Source organism: Leptonychotes weddellii, chromosome 10 (assembly GCF_054177405.1).
Source record: "Leptonychotes weddellii isolate Sample4059 chromosome 10, ASM5417740v2, whole genome shotgun sequence".
Taxonomy (NCBI): domain Eukaryota; kingdom Metazoa; phylum Chordata; class Mammalia; order Carnivora; family Phocidae; genus Leptonychotes; species Leptonychotes weddellii.
Window position 1 is genome coordinate 37,636,522 of NC_138378.1, and position 13,609 is coordinate 37,650,130.

Sequence of the window (13,609 nt, forward strand, 5' to 3'; positions counted from 1 at the left end):
AATTGCCTGAGTTCAGATCTCACTTCTGCTATAGGTTTCCATGTGACTCTGAAGTTACTTAATCTATGCCCCAGTTTCCCCATTTGTAAGATGCAAATAATAGCAGTAGCTATCTCAGAATTTTTGTGATTTAGAAGTGTCTGACGGCATTAAGTACTCAATATTAGTTTTTGCCTTTTTTTTTTCCTTTAGTGTTTTGGTTTTCCTCTTGTTCCTTCAAACTCTTAAACTTTTAGTATGGTCAGATTTCCCCAGTCGTAAGATAATTTCTGTAAAGTTAGCACACAGTCTTCCCTTTTCCCTTTGCCACTAACTGTCTTGTGCTTTCTGTCTTTACCTCCTTAGTTTACCCCTGTAAATCCTCAGCCCATTACCCTGGACTTCTGCCTGATGCCTCCAATATCCTGAAATGCATAGAAACTCAGTTGCCAAACCTGGTGGTCTCTTGCAGTCATACTCAGGCTTGGCAGTTTTTGGTGTTGATGACCATCCACCCTCTCCCCGCAACACTCTCCCTTGGCTTCTAGGATGTGGTTTTCTCCTTTATTACTTTTTCTTTTTAGTTTTCTGAGCATTTCTTCTTAGTCCCCTTGACTTGTTACTCTTTTGCTACTTAATGTTGGTACCTCTATGATATTGATTATAGTCCAAAGTATCGATTAGATCCGTGCTTACACCATGCTCACATTTCCAGTTGCTAACTGGTCATGTCCACCTAGATGTCTTTAAAATTGACATCATCTGGATATTTGTAATTGCCTCAAAAGTGGTCTTCCTGTTTTCAGTGTGTTTGCCAATTTTTCTTTCACAGTCTTCAATGTGAATTTCATCAAGCAGAAGTGTCTGTAGTATTCCTCTCATCAGAAACCTTTACAAACATCCTTTCTGGTAGAGAAAAGCTCAGACTTCTCCTTACTGAGGCTTTTAAGGTTCCTGTAAGTTATAGCTAGATTTGGCTGAGATTAGTTGCGTTGTAATTGCAGAATACATATTTACTTTGTCTCCATGCTGGTAGGTGATTAATATGCTTTATTTCCAAGTCAGAATTTAAAGTGTTGTTTGAGGTAATTCACTTAGATATGGACAGATACCTTCAAATGATTGGTTGGATATAAGGTCTCCAATGTTTCCTTCAGGCTTTTAAATATGGGTTGGTCAGTTGTGATTTACAGATCCACATGGCTGACTAGGGAGTTGGAGGAATTGGGGTCTGTTTCTAGTATTCATTAATCTTTGTTACTTGCAACATTTTATTCTCTGTACAAAAAAGCAAAATAAAGATTCTTGCTTAACAGATGAACTGTGAAGATTAGAATACTACTTCTAAAGCAGTAAAATAAAGTTTAAGGAAAATGCTTTTTAAAGTAGGAAAGTGATAGGATAGTCTTGTAGTTTTCTTAATTTTCTGTATCTACTACCTCATGAATGTTTGTTTATAAACAAACTGTGGATTAGATTAGATAGGATTGAAATAGATTATGATTGATTAGATGTGGACTAGATTAGATAGAATTGAGGTATGTTAGAGCTCTTTTAATAAATGAGATTATTAAATGGCCCACTTACCCCAATATTAAGTAAATGCTAGGATCTTAGTGTATTTTAACCCCCAGAATTCTTATGTGCATTTTTAAGTAACAGCTTTACTAAGCTATAATTCACATATCATAAAGTATGATTCAGTGGTTTTCAGTGTATTCAGAGTTGTGCATCCATCACCACTGTCAAATCCCAGAGCATTCACACCACAGAGAAACCCCATGTCCATTAGTGGTCACTCCCCATTCCTTTTTCCCTTTAAGCTCCTAGAAACCACTGATCTACTTCCTGTCCATGGATTTGCCTATTTTGAACATTTCATAGAAATAGAATCATACAATATGTGGCCTTTTATATCTGGCTTCTTTCACTTAACATGATGTTTTTCAAGTTTATCCATGTTATAGCGTTTAACACTACCTTATTTTTTTATGGCTAAATAATATTCCATTGTATGGAAGGTATCACATTTTGTTTATCCATTCAGTTGATAAACATTTTTTTTTAAATTTACTTATTTATTTGACAGAGACACAGCGAGAGAGGGAACACAAGCAGGGGGAGTGGGGGAGGGAGAAGCAGGCTTCCTGCTGAGCAGGGAGCCCGAAGCGGGGCTTGATCTCAGGACCGTGGGATCATGACCTGAGCCGAAGGCAGACGCTTAATGACTGAGCCACCCAGGCGCCAGTAACATTCTTTCTTCTGCTTTTCAGCTATTATGAATCATGCTGCTCTGAATATTTGTGTACAAGTTTTTATATGAACATATGTTTTCATTTCTCTTGTGTATATACCTAGGAATGGCATTGATAGGTATTAACTCCACGTTTAGCTTTTTGAGAAACTGCCAAACTCTTTCCTGAAGCAGCCGCACTGTTTCACAATTCTGTCAGCAACGTAAAAGGGTTCCAGTGTCTCAACAGCCTCACCAGCATTTGGTACTGCTTTTTCTTTTTTTTTTTTTTTTAAATGTTTTATTTATTTATTCATGAGAGTCAGAGAGACAGAGAGGCAGAGGCAGAGAGAGAAGCAGGCTCCCCGCCTAGCAGGGAGCCCGATGCAGGACTCGATCCCAGGACCCTGGGATCACGACCTGAGCCGAAGGCAGATGCCCAACGACTGAGCCACCCAGGCGCCATGGTACTGCTTTTTCTATTATAGTCATTCTAAAGGGTGTGAAGTAGTAGATCTTTGTGGTTTTGACATGTATTTCCCTAATGGCTGATGATGTTGAGCACTTTTTCCAAAGTGCTTACTGACCATATTTTATATCTTTTTGGGAGAAATGCCTTCAGATCCCTTACCCATTTTTAATTTGGGTCTTTTTTATTTTTGAGTTATAAGGGATCTTTATTTTGGACACGTTCTTATTGGAAATATGATTTGCAAATATTTTCTCCTCATATGTGGACTGTCCTTTCATCATTTTTTTAAAAAGATGATTATTTTAGGGGCACCTGGGTGGCTCAGTCATTAAGCGTCTGCCTTCGGCTCAGGTCATGATCCCAGGGTCCTGGGATCGAGCCCCGCATCGGGCTCCCTGCTCAGTGGAAAGCCTGCTTCTCCCTCTCCCACTCCCCCTGCTTGTGTTCCCTCTCTCGCTGTGTCTCTCTCTGTCAAATAAATAAATAAAATCTTATGGGGCACCTGGGTGGCTCAGATGGTTAGGCGTCTGCCTTCGGCTCAGGTCATGATCCCAGGGTCCTGGGATCGAGTCCCACGTCGGGCTCCCGGCTCAGCGGGGAGCCTGCTTCTCCCTCTGACCCTCTCCCCTCTCATGCTGTTTCTCTCTCACTCGCTCTATAAAAAAAAATAAATAAATAAAATCTAAAAAAAAAAAATAAATAAATAAATAAAATCTTAAAAAAAAAATTTTTTTTAAAGATTATTATTTTAGAGAGGAAGGGCAGGGGGTGGGGGAGAGAGAGAGAGAGAATCTCAAGCAAACTCCCTGCTGAGGGCAGAGCATGACACGGGGCTCGATCTCAGAACCCTGAGATCAGGACCTGAGCTGAAACCAAGAGTTGGACACTTAACTAAGCCACCCAGGTACCTGTGTCCTTTCATCTTCTATGTAGTTTTATTAATCAAATTACTTGACATTAATTTTGGGTGTCATTAATATTTTTTGCATTGTTTAGTAATTAAATTTATGAAGTTTATAGTTCTTGCTTTAGAAAAGCTAACATGCAAACCAAAGTAGTTAATGAGGCATCAAAAATTATGGCTTTAGCAAAGTTAATGCAAATAGAACACTCCTTAAAGAAGATGAAAAGATTAAAAACTCAGGTTGAGACCTTTTGCTGTCAGGGTCACTTTCAGAATAGCAAGTGTTACATGGTAAAAGGTTTATTTTTCTGGTCAGTATGATCCTAAATTACCTTCTTTCTACAGCAGTAAGCGTTTTCTTATCCTTTTTTTAAATTGAGATATAATAGACAAATAACATTGTATAAGCTGAAGATGTACAAGGTGTTGATGTGATACATTTATATACTGTAGTATGATTACACTAATACCTCCATCATGTCACATAATTATCATGTCTTTTTGTGGTTGAAACAGTTAAGATCTAGTGATCTTAATTTAAAACTTGGAGATTTTGTAAGTGAAATTTTAAAGGCATATGATTAATACATTACTAAATATTAATCACATAATTTTGAAATGTGCATAGAACAGAAACCTTTTAATTCTTTTATTAGAGGGGTGCCTGGGTGGCTCAGTCGGTTAAGCGGCTGCCTTGGACTCAGGTCATGATCCTGGGGTCCTGGGATCGAGCCCCACGTCCAGCTCCCTGCTCAGCGGAGAGCCTGCTTCTCCCTCTGCCTGCCACTCTGCCTACTTGTGCTCTCTATCTATCTGTCAAATAAATAAAATCTTAAAAAAAAAAAATTCTTTTATTAGAGAAAGATATGCTGGTGGGATGGAATTTTCCCAACGCAGCCACTCTGTCCATCTGCTATGCATTATGAAAAGAATTTTGGGTATTATTAATACCCAAACTGGGGAGATGACTACTCCCAGTCAGGGCTCTGAGCAACCCCTTTAAAAGAAAAGAATCTAGCACCTTAGGAATCACCTTTTTCCAGGTTTTAGGGAGGAGGGGCTGCTGTAGCTCAGTCTTCCCTAATCCTATGCAATAGTGATGAATACTTTATGTATGTAATCTTTTTAAAGTTTAATGACTGAAGCTAGCAATCGCAGCTTAGATTTTTTCTGTTGGATGATGAGTATACCTTAAAAATTTGAAGTGTATGCCAATTTATAAGGAAAAGTTACATAGTGTTTTTATATTTGGCACAATAAAAGTTGTAAGCCTCCTTCTGACTTTTTTTCCTTGTTATAGGCTTCCGGAGTGCAAGTTGCAGATGAAGTATGTCGCATTTTTTATGACATGAAAGTTCGGAAGTGCTCTACCCCAGAAGAAATCAAGAAAAGAAAGAAGGCCGTCATTTTTTGTCTCAGTGCAGACAAAAAGTGCATCATTGTAGAAGAAGGGAAAGAGATCTTGGTTGGAGATGTTGGTGTAACCATAACCGATCCTTTCAAGCATTTTGTGGGAATGCTTCCTGAAAAAGATTGTCGCTATGCTTTGTATGATGCAAGCTTTGAAACCAAGGAATCCAGAAAAGAGGAATTGATGTTTTTTTTGTGGTAAGCATCAGGAATATTGAGCCTCTGTATAACTCAAGAGTTAATCTTACTGTTAGCACTTGGAGAAATCAGTTCCTAGGGCCAAAAGGATTTTCAGTCAAGCTATCTGCAGTCATTGTCATTTAATTTTTATTTACAAGGTTTCATAATGTCTTAGCTAGATTAATGTTTGTGGTACCAAAACTAAGTTTTAACTACTCTTTGTGTACTTGAAAGAATATGACTTTTAGTAGTTGATTTTTTTGGTGGGGGTAGGGACAGAAGCTAGATTTTATGCATTATCTGAACTCACTTACAAGCTAACGTTTCTCTAAAAATTCTTCCTAGAATCCTGAGAAGAAAGTTTACCCCACCAAAATCCTTCTCCAGCACGTCTTGCCAGGAACCAGCCTTTCACTTTTTAAAACACCCATCCTTTACTTGTTCCTCTGTGGTTTGCTACCTTTTTTTTTTTTTTTTAAAGAAGAATTTATTTATTTAAAGGGTAGGGGAGTGAGTGAGTGAGTTGAGGGAGGGGCAGAGGGAGTGGGAAGGAATCTCAAGCAGACTCCTGCTGGGCGTAGGGCTTGATCTCATGACCCTGAGATCATGACCTGAGCCAAAACCAAGAGTTGCAGGATTAACAGACTGAGCCATCCAGGCACCCCTCTGGTTTACTACTTTGGAAGTTGGTACTATCATTGCAACTGTAATTAGGTCAGTAGGGGGTAGCCATTAGCCACTGTGGCTATTTAAATTTAAAATAATTAAATATATTTTAAAATTCATTTTCTTAGTCAAATTGCCACATTTTCAAATGCTCAGTAGCTGCACGTGACTAGTGGCACCTTATTGGGTAGCACAGAGAACATTTCCATCACTGCAGAAAGCCCTTCTGGATAGCCTTGTTCTAAATAGTGAAAAAGTGTTATAAGGTGATTTATGCGGCCTTTTTCTGCTTAATTTAGTTATCCTGGTCTTTTCAAGTAAGTTTGAGATTAAGCTTGAGTTAAAAGTCACACATGTGTCTCTTATTTAGTTGTATTATACTACTTTCCTTGATATGGAATTCTTATGTAGAATATTCTCTAGCTCCAATGGAAGGGGGGGGTGGTTAACAGCCTTTGATTTGGGGGGGAGTGAGGGTCCTCTTGATACTTTTGCCTGAGCCAGGACAAGGCTCTTAGCTGTGTGTCACCAACAGCTTGGGATATGGAGCTAGGAAATCAAACGAATCCTGGTTTAAAGGAAAGTAACTCTAGATCACACCTCAGTCACATTTCAGCAAGCCTTTATTGAACTTGATTAAACCAATATGCTGTGTGGAATATAAATGTGGGGTCAGGGTGCTTGTTTGGGGGCAGCTTACTGTTCTGCAAGTCTGAGAGCCACGACAGATCTACCTAAGAATATTAGCTAATGAGACTTCAGACCAGCGCATTCCTGATACGGACTTTTTTATTTCTGCCACACTCCAGGTGTTGTGTTAGAGCCTGGGGAAAACAGCTCTGAGTAACACGGGTGAAGCCGCTACCCTTCTGAGCCATAGATACGGCAGCTGAGGGTTTAGGCTGTTAAATTAGTGACTGTTGACTTCATTTGCGCAATTTTTACCTGTGTTTTTCTACCTTTTTTCTCCTACTGTGAAAATAATACATCATTATTAAAGAACATTTGGAAAACAAAAGTAGAAAGAAGAAAAGGGAAATCAGTGTTAATAGAGTGTTTTGTTTTGCACTGTTGCTTTAAGAAAATGTACAACCTTATAGGAGTTTCCCATAACAGGCTCTCTTTAGGGCCCAGGGAATGGCTCTTACTTAAGGTGTTTTTAAAATCTGGTTAGAGTAAAATCAGAACAGCTAATGCTTTTTCCTGTCCCTGACCTATTTTGCATAAAGAAAGTACCCACTTAACTTTGCAGCTCAAGCAATTTCCAGACCTAAGGTGGTGGTTATGGCTCTGCCTCCCTCCTTGGAACTTCAGGTTGGGAGGAATAAGCATCTGAGAGACACAGAGACTGCTCTTCCTGCTCCCTAAGAACAAAAACTGTCCTCTGTGGGAGGAGGAGACTAGGTGAAGTCCACACTAGCATTCAGTGCTAACGACTGTGGAATGGTCTGGAAATATGGCAGCTAAATGCAAGCATTAGGTGTTAAAAGTATTTAACTACACTGCGTGTAGAAGTGTAGCAAGATAGTGTGGAGCGGAGGCAGGCCTGGGGTTTGGTGGCATAGTGGGAAATAATTCATGGACAAGCAGTTTGAATAGGACGAGATTTTTCTGTGCATTGTTAGTATGTTATTTTTCAGTATTGCTGGTGAAGAAAGTGAAGAAACGTATGCTGTGCTTCCAGTATTCATTCAGGAGGAGGGAGACACTAAAAGTTTTGTAAATACAAGATAATACTAATATTGACAGTCAAGGCATAATTATTGCTGAATTGCTTAAGAAAACATCCTTGTGACATGTTTTATTATGTTAGACTAAGATGAAAGCAAGTACTCATGTGGTCAGAATTTGCTGTTTGTCTATTGGAACAGACATAAATGAAGGGACTGGTGAGGGTTAAGAAGGGGACTTTGTTTTCTAAAAAATATATTACAAATAATCTGAAGCAAAAATGCTAAAATTGCTAGCATTTCTTAATTCAGGGTGGCAAACACTTGACTTACAGATTATTCTCTATACTCTCTGAAGTTTTTTTTTCCTAACCAGAAAGTTGAAAACAAGATGGTGTTATTAGCTTGAACTCGCCTTTATTGATAAAAATGGGGAAAAAATTTTAAAACAAATTGGGTAATACAATTATCCAGTGTTGGTTTTTTTTATTATGGACCTGTTAATCTGATCTTTAATTGATGGTTCTCTGATTTTATTCCACCTTATTCAACCTGAGCCATTCTGTCTGTGCCTGTCCTTGATAGTTAGTCTCCGAGGATGGGGGAGCTAGACAAATTGTGTAGTTGGCAAAACTCTCCCAGGAGATTCTGAGGACCCTCCCCCATCACTGATGCAAATGTTTAACACAGTGTAATTGTACTTTCTCTAAACCTTTTTTTTTCCTTTTTGGCATCTCTTTATCCAGGGCACCAGAACTAGCTCCTCTGAAAAGTAAAATGATTTATGCAAGCTCCAAGGATGCAATCAAAAAGAAATTTCAAGGTATGGATTAGTTTTACTTCCATATATTTAGAGGTGTTGATGGACCCTTGGAATGGGGGCTACATCTTTTCTAAGAAGCACCTTATTTCCTTTGGGGAGCCTTGGTGACAAGGCAAGTGCTGCCTGTTTTGAGGAAAAACCTGGAAGGTTGAACCTCGCTTTCAGCATGTCTTCTGCCTTATGCCGGGCACTCTGGAACTGAACCACCTGTCTTAAAAACCTTATTCTTGGTGGTGGTGGTGGGGGGCGGGGAATGGATGACAAAAAACAAAAACCCTTTATTCTCTGGACATTGTGTACATATTGCTTGTTTAGACTGGTTTTAAATTAGTTTGGGATGCTGCTGAGCTTCTCACATAGCATATGGAGAGTCATTGGTTTACATTGGCCATACTACATAATGAATATTGCCTGTGAATGTGTTGACATAACAAAGTTGAAAAAAGGAAACATTCATACATGGGAAAGGATACTCTTTATCTCTAGCTTTACTGTGGAATGGTATGATTTTAGGTAACTGACTCATCTGTGTCCAAAGGAAAGTGCCCTTACTCCTTGAACTGGCCACTTCTCTTTGCCTTGCCACGGGGTGATTGGGATCCTGCTGAGCTGGCCTGACCATACTTACTGACATACTCTAGCCAGGAGGAAGTGTTGGTATGATGGGAAGAGCATGGGGCAAATGCTCAGAGGCCTGCACTGAGGGCTAAGCTTGTAACCTAACTGCTGTGTGACCCCGGCCCAAAGCACTTAACCTCCTTGGATTGTCTTGCTATAGAATGGGAGGTTTGGTCTGGATCGTGTCAATGCAGTGTAACAGGTTGCCCCACCGCCTTCCTTGCCATTGACAGCTCCAAACAGCTGGGCGAGCCAGGGTAACAGGGCTTGGCCCAGTGTGGTTTTTGTTTTGTTTTACTGTGGCTGGTTTTTATATTCTTGTAGTAGAACAGGTTTGCTCTAGCTTGTTTTACTTAGGAAAACGAAATCCTCGCTTCTTTCCTTGAAACCTATTGCTGCATCATTCAGGCCTTGTCACATTCTACGTGCGTTTGGGTTGATGTTGGCCCCCCACCCCAGAATTGTGTTCACCAGTTGGTTAACTGATGTTTTAACGTGACTTCTCAGCATTCTGCAGCGCAACTGAAAAAGATTGAGGATGGATTCCTCACCATCCTTATGCTGTGTTGCCTTTCAGTAAAGGAAAGGGAATTGCTATATAGACTTGACCTGGCTGATGTTAAAGATGGTCACCTTGTTGCTTTTTTTCCTTCACGAAACTATCACTGGCTTTCTCCAGTCAGTCCTAAGTGGTACAAAAGCTGACCTGCTGGACTTTCTGCAGCTTAAGAAATGGTCTTAAAATTATGGAGAATCAGAAACAATGCAGCTGTTTGAAAGATAGCAGCTCTTTACAGAGGAGTGACTGTATGTAATTCCCTAAGTGAGCTCATTCTGCAGTCAGGCGATGTAATTTTTCTCAGAAAGCCATCCATCAGTAACACATTTTACATAGTTTTCATTGTGATAGAGTTCTTAAATGTGTAGTATAATACCACTGGAGAGCTAACTTCTCTAGAGCAAAGGAGATGCCTGTTGTAAATACTCTTATTGTTCAATATAGTTGACAAAATCAGCTGTGCAATCGAAGCATTGAATTTATATTTTTACTTATGTTTTAAAAACCAAGAAAATTACTAGATCTGCTTTTTAACTTTTTATTGAAGCACAACATATATATAGAAAGTGTACATAAATTTTTGTGGAACTCACTCTTCACAAACTGAACAAAAGGGTGGTTTTTCGGTTTAACAACCAGCACCGCAGAAGTCCGCCTCGTGCCTCTTCCAGTCACACCACTTTCTCTTAGTCCTGCCCCAGGGGAGCCAGCAGCCTGGCTTTCAGCAGCATAAACTAGCTTTGGCTGATTTTCCATTATACAAATAGAATCATCCAGACTGTATGCTTTTATGAAGTTTGGCTTCTTTTAGCTTTCTGTTTGTTAGTCTTTCATTTTGATGCTTGTAGTTACAGATTATTTATTCTCCTTACGGTGTAGTATTCCATTGTTTGTATATTCCACAGCTTTTCTATCCATATTAGAACTGGTCTTTTGAAAACAGTTTCCTATCTTAGAGAAAGAACTAGGTTACGTTACTGCTACAATCCTTAAAGAGAATTGTTGTTTTTCCTCCCTAGGCATAAAACACGAATGTCAAGCAAATGGGCCGGAAGACCTCAATCGGGCTTGTATTGCTGAAAAGCTAGGTGGATCCTTAATTGTAGCTTTTGAAGGATGCCCTGTGTAGACCATCATTCAGTGCCACATATCGAAAGCTTCCATGTTTAATGTTACCCTCTTGCTATATAAGTAAAGCAAATATGTTTAGGCCAGGGTCTCACAGAGGGGGAGCTGTCTTGTCTTCTGTTAAAGTAAACTAAATATTCTATAAACGTGCAGATGGCCCTAAATAAATGTAAAATCTAAAGTTTTATTGATGTGAAATTAAATTCTTATTGGCCAAACGCCTGTTTTGATGAGTTGGCTTGTAAAGGTTTTTGTTAAACTCACGATTTTTAATAATGCAATTCACCAAACAGTACAAGGGCCATATGAAGAGAATTATTGCATCTTTGTAACCTCAGCAGTTACTTTGTTTCTTTTGCTTAGAGAATTGGTCATAATCTGGTTATAATTTTGGCCCAAATTCTTTATTGTCTTTTGAGCTAAACTGCATAATGGAAAATAAATCTCCTTACCACATGTAACAGCACTAATATACTAACTACAGTAAGACTAAGTCAGGCAGTCTTTTAATTTTAGCAAATGTGTGATGGAGACTGCCTCAGAATTGTGCACACTTCTAACCAGCGCTGATCTTGCAAAGCACTATTTTGAGCATGCAGTTGGAATGCAGGAAGCAGCTCCCTGCACCTGCAGTGAGCTCTCCACTTGCTAGTTGGGAGACTGTTCGGAGAGTGACCTTGCATCTTGGAAATAAAATCATGGCGTGTCCTCAGGAGAATGTACAATACCTTGTAACAACTAATTATAATGCAAATTAGAGCTCCATTGTAATTACAACACTTTGTTAAGATGATAAAATGGTGTATTGACAAGCTGGGGCACCTGTAACATCTTTAACTGTGTCTCCTTCAGAATTTTGTTGCTTCTGGTACAGTAAGGTGTGGAAGAACACTAAGTATATGTGTTCGCTGGGGCCTGGGAGAACTTCCTAATTTCCTAGAGCAGTTTGTTGATTGTATGTGGGATGGGGAGCAGGGATAATGGATGACACCCCCAGGAAGCCACTACCTGATGACACTTGGAAGTGATTGTCTTTAACATCACAGGCATAACACTTTGAACAATATAGAGATGCGCACAGTTGAACTTAGAAGTAGCAGTATTGGCTTTATATAATAAAGGAAGCATTTTTAACTTACCTCTTGTGTAATTATTCACATGGGAATTGGGGATGAAGGACTTGGCCTCCCATAAATGGGATAAGGCGTGGAGGTTCGGGTATTTCAGACAATTAAGAGTTAAGATCACAGTTTCTTCCTCCTCTTATTGAATGAGGAAGTTGGTATAAAAAAGCTGGGAATCTTTTTCTTACTCCAAATGTGTATCCAAATACCAAGCTTTTATCTCCTTTCCGATTTATTTGGGAGGCAAAAAAGTTATGCTTAAATCAAAACACTTCTGCTTGTCATTCTTTCATCCTGAATTTCTGATTCCTCTACTGCCAAGCAGTGCTTTCAGCAAGTCTCTGTTAACAGGCCTCCCAAGAAGCGTCACAGGCCACGGCTGCCTGACTCAAGAATCAGCCATGTAGGTAGAGCCAGGTGTTTGGTCCAGGAGTTTTAGAAGGAGGAAGTCTTTTTCTGTGGTGTCAGCTTGTGGCATGTGGCACTTCTTGTAGAACCAGCACTCCCTGCTGGTGTGTGTGCATTTGCATGTGGGGGGGGTGGGGGTGAAGAGGGGTGGGAGGTGGGAGAGGGATGCATGCTATGGGGAGGGTCTCACACAGGGTACAAGGGCGTAAGAGAAAGTAAACCTCTCCCACCGCTCCACTCTCCAGGCAGAAATTGGGAAGATGCTAATAGTTACTTCTATCTCCACCTAGGGGAACTTTTGAGTCTTACTGCATTCCTGAGGTGGGGGCCCAAGCATCCTGCTAACAAGGACTGCAGGTCATTCTGATGCCAAACGAGAGTCTAAGACCTCAGCGGAGTCTGGTGAGGAATTACACTGCAGGTGTACCTGCTTTCCACAAGCACGTTTACGTTCCTACAAGTGCAGACACGGTGCAGAAGTATGTTTGTGGAAAGCTGACTGAAGGGTCATCTGCTGATACTCTCTTGCCCTGGGAAAGCAGCAGACAAAGCCACTGCGAACAGAAGTTCAGAGCTTGACTATGAAGTTTGTTATTTCAGGGAATATTAATCCCCGAGGAAACAGCACAGCGACTCGGATAATAGAATTAGGCTCAGTGGAGTGGTTTCCTTTTTTGCAGAACTGCCCAGAGGGCTGGCTGGTCACACGTAGGAAGTGCAGCTTCTGTTTCTTGGCTGGTTTGTTGCTCTTTGGATTCTCAGACTGGATATGCCTAGGGACACATCACTTTCCCATGATTTCGGCATTTCTGAAATACAGACCGACACTTTCCGGGCCAAGTTCAAGCTGGGCTGCAGCTGTAAGAAGGATCATTCTAGTTGACCCCTGGAACAACATAGGTTTGGACTGTGTGGGTCCATTTATAAGTGGCTTTTTATAGTGCAGGACTATAAATATATGTTCCTTATGATTTTCTAAACTTTTTTTTTTTTAAAGATTTTATTAGAGAATGAGAGAGCACATGAGAGGGGGGAGGGTCAGAGGGAGAAGCAGACTTCCTGCAGAGCAGGGACTGGATCCAGACACTCCAGGATTATGACCTGAGTCGAAGGCAGTCACTTAACCAGCTAAGCCACCCAGGCGCCCTAAACATTTTCTTTAGCTTATTGTAAGAATACAGTGTATGATACACATAACATACAAAATGCATTAATCTACTGTTTGTGATTGGGAAGGCTTCAGGTCATGAGTAGACTATTTGTAGTTTATGGGAGAGTCAAAAGTAATACTTTTCACTGTGCGAGGGCGGGGTGGGCATCCATGCCCCTAACCCCTGTGTTGTTCGAGGGTCACCCATGATTGCATTGTGGCTGCGAGAGGGTGAAGTTCCAGGAGCCAGGGATTTGCTGGAAGCAAAGCTTGTGTGACCTGAGC

The 13,609-nt window shown here is 40.3% G+C and overlaps 1 protein-coding gene across 2 annotated transcripts in view; it reads left to right on the forward strand.

The window, feature by feature from the left end:
* Window positions 1-11,780, forward strand: part of DSTN (destrin, actin depolymerizing factor) — a 39,112-nt gene extending 27,332 nt beyond the window's left edge. For both annotated transcript variants that reach the window (XM_081833255.1, XM_006749302.3), the window contains 3 exons: window positions 4,889-5,196; window positions 8,261-8,337; window positions 10,534-11,780. In XM_081833255.1, coding sequence (XP_081689381.1) covers window positions 4,937-5,196; window positions 8,261-8,337; window positions 10,534-10,643 — 447 coding nt within the window. In that variant the 5' untranslated portion in view covers window positions 4,889-4,936 and the 3' untranslated portion in view covers window positions 10,644-11,780. The remainder of the gene's footprint in view (window positions 1-4,888; window positions 5,197-8,260; window positions 8,338-10,533) is intronic.
* The last annotated feature ends 1,829 nt before the right edge of the window (window positions 11,781-13,609 follow it).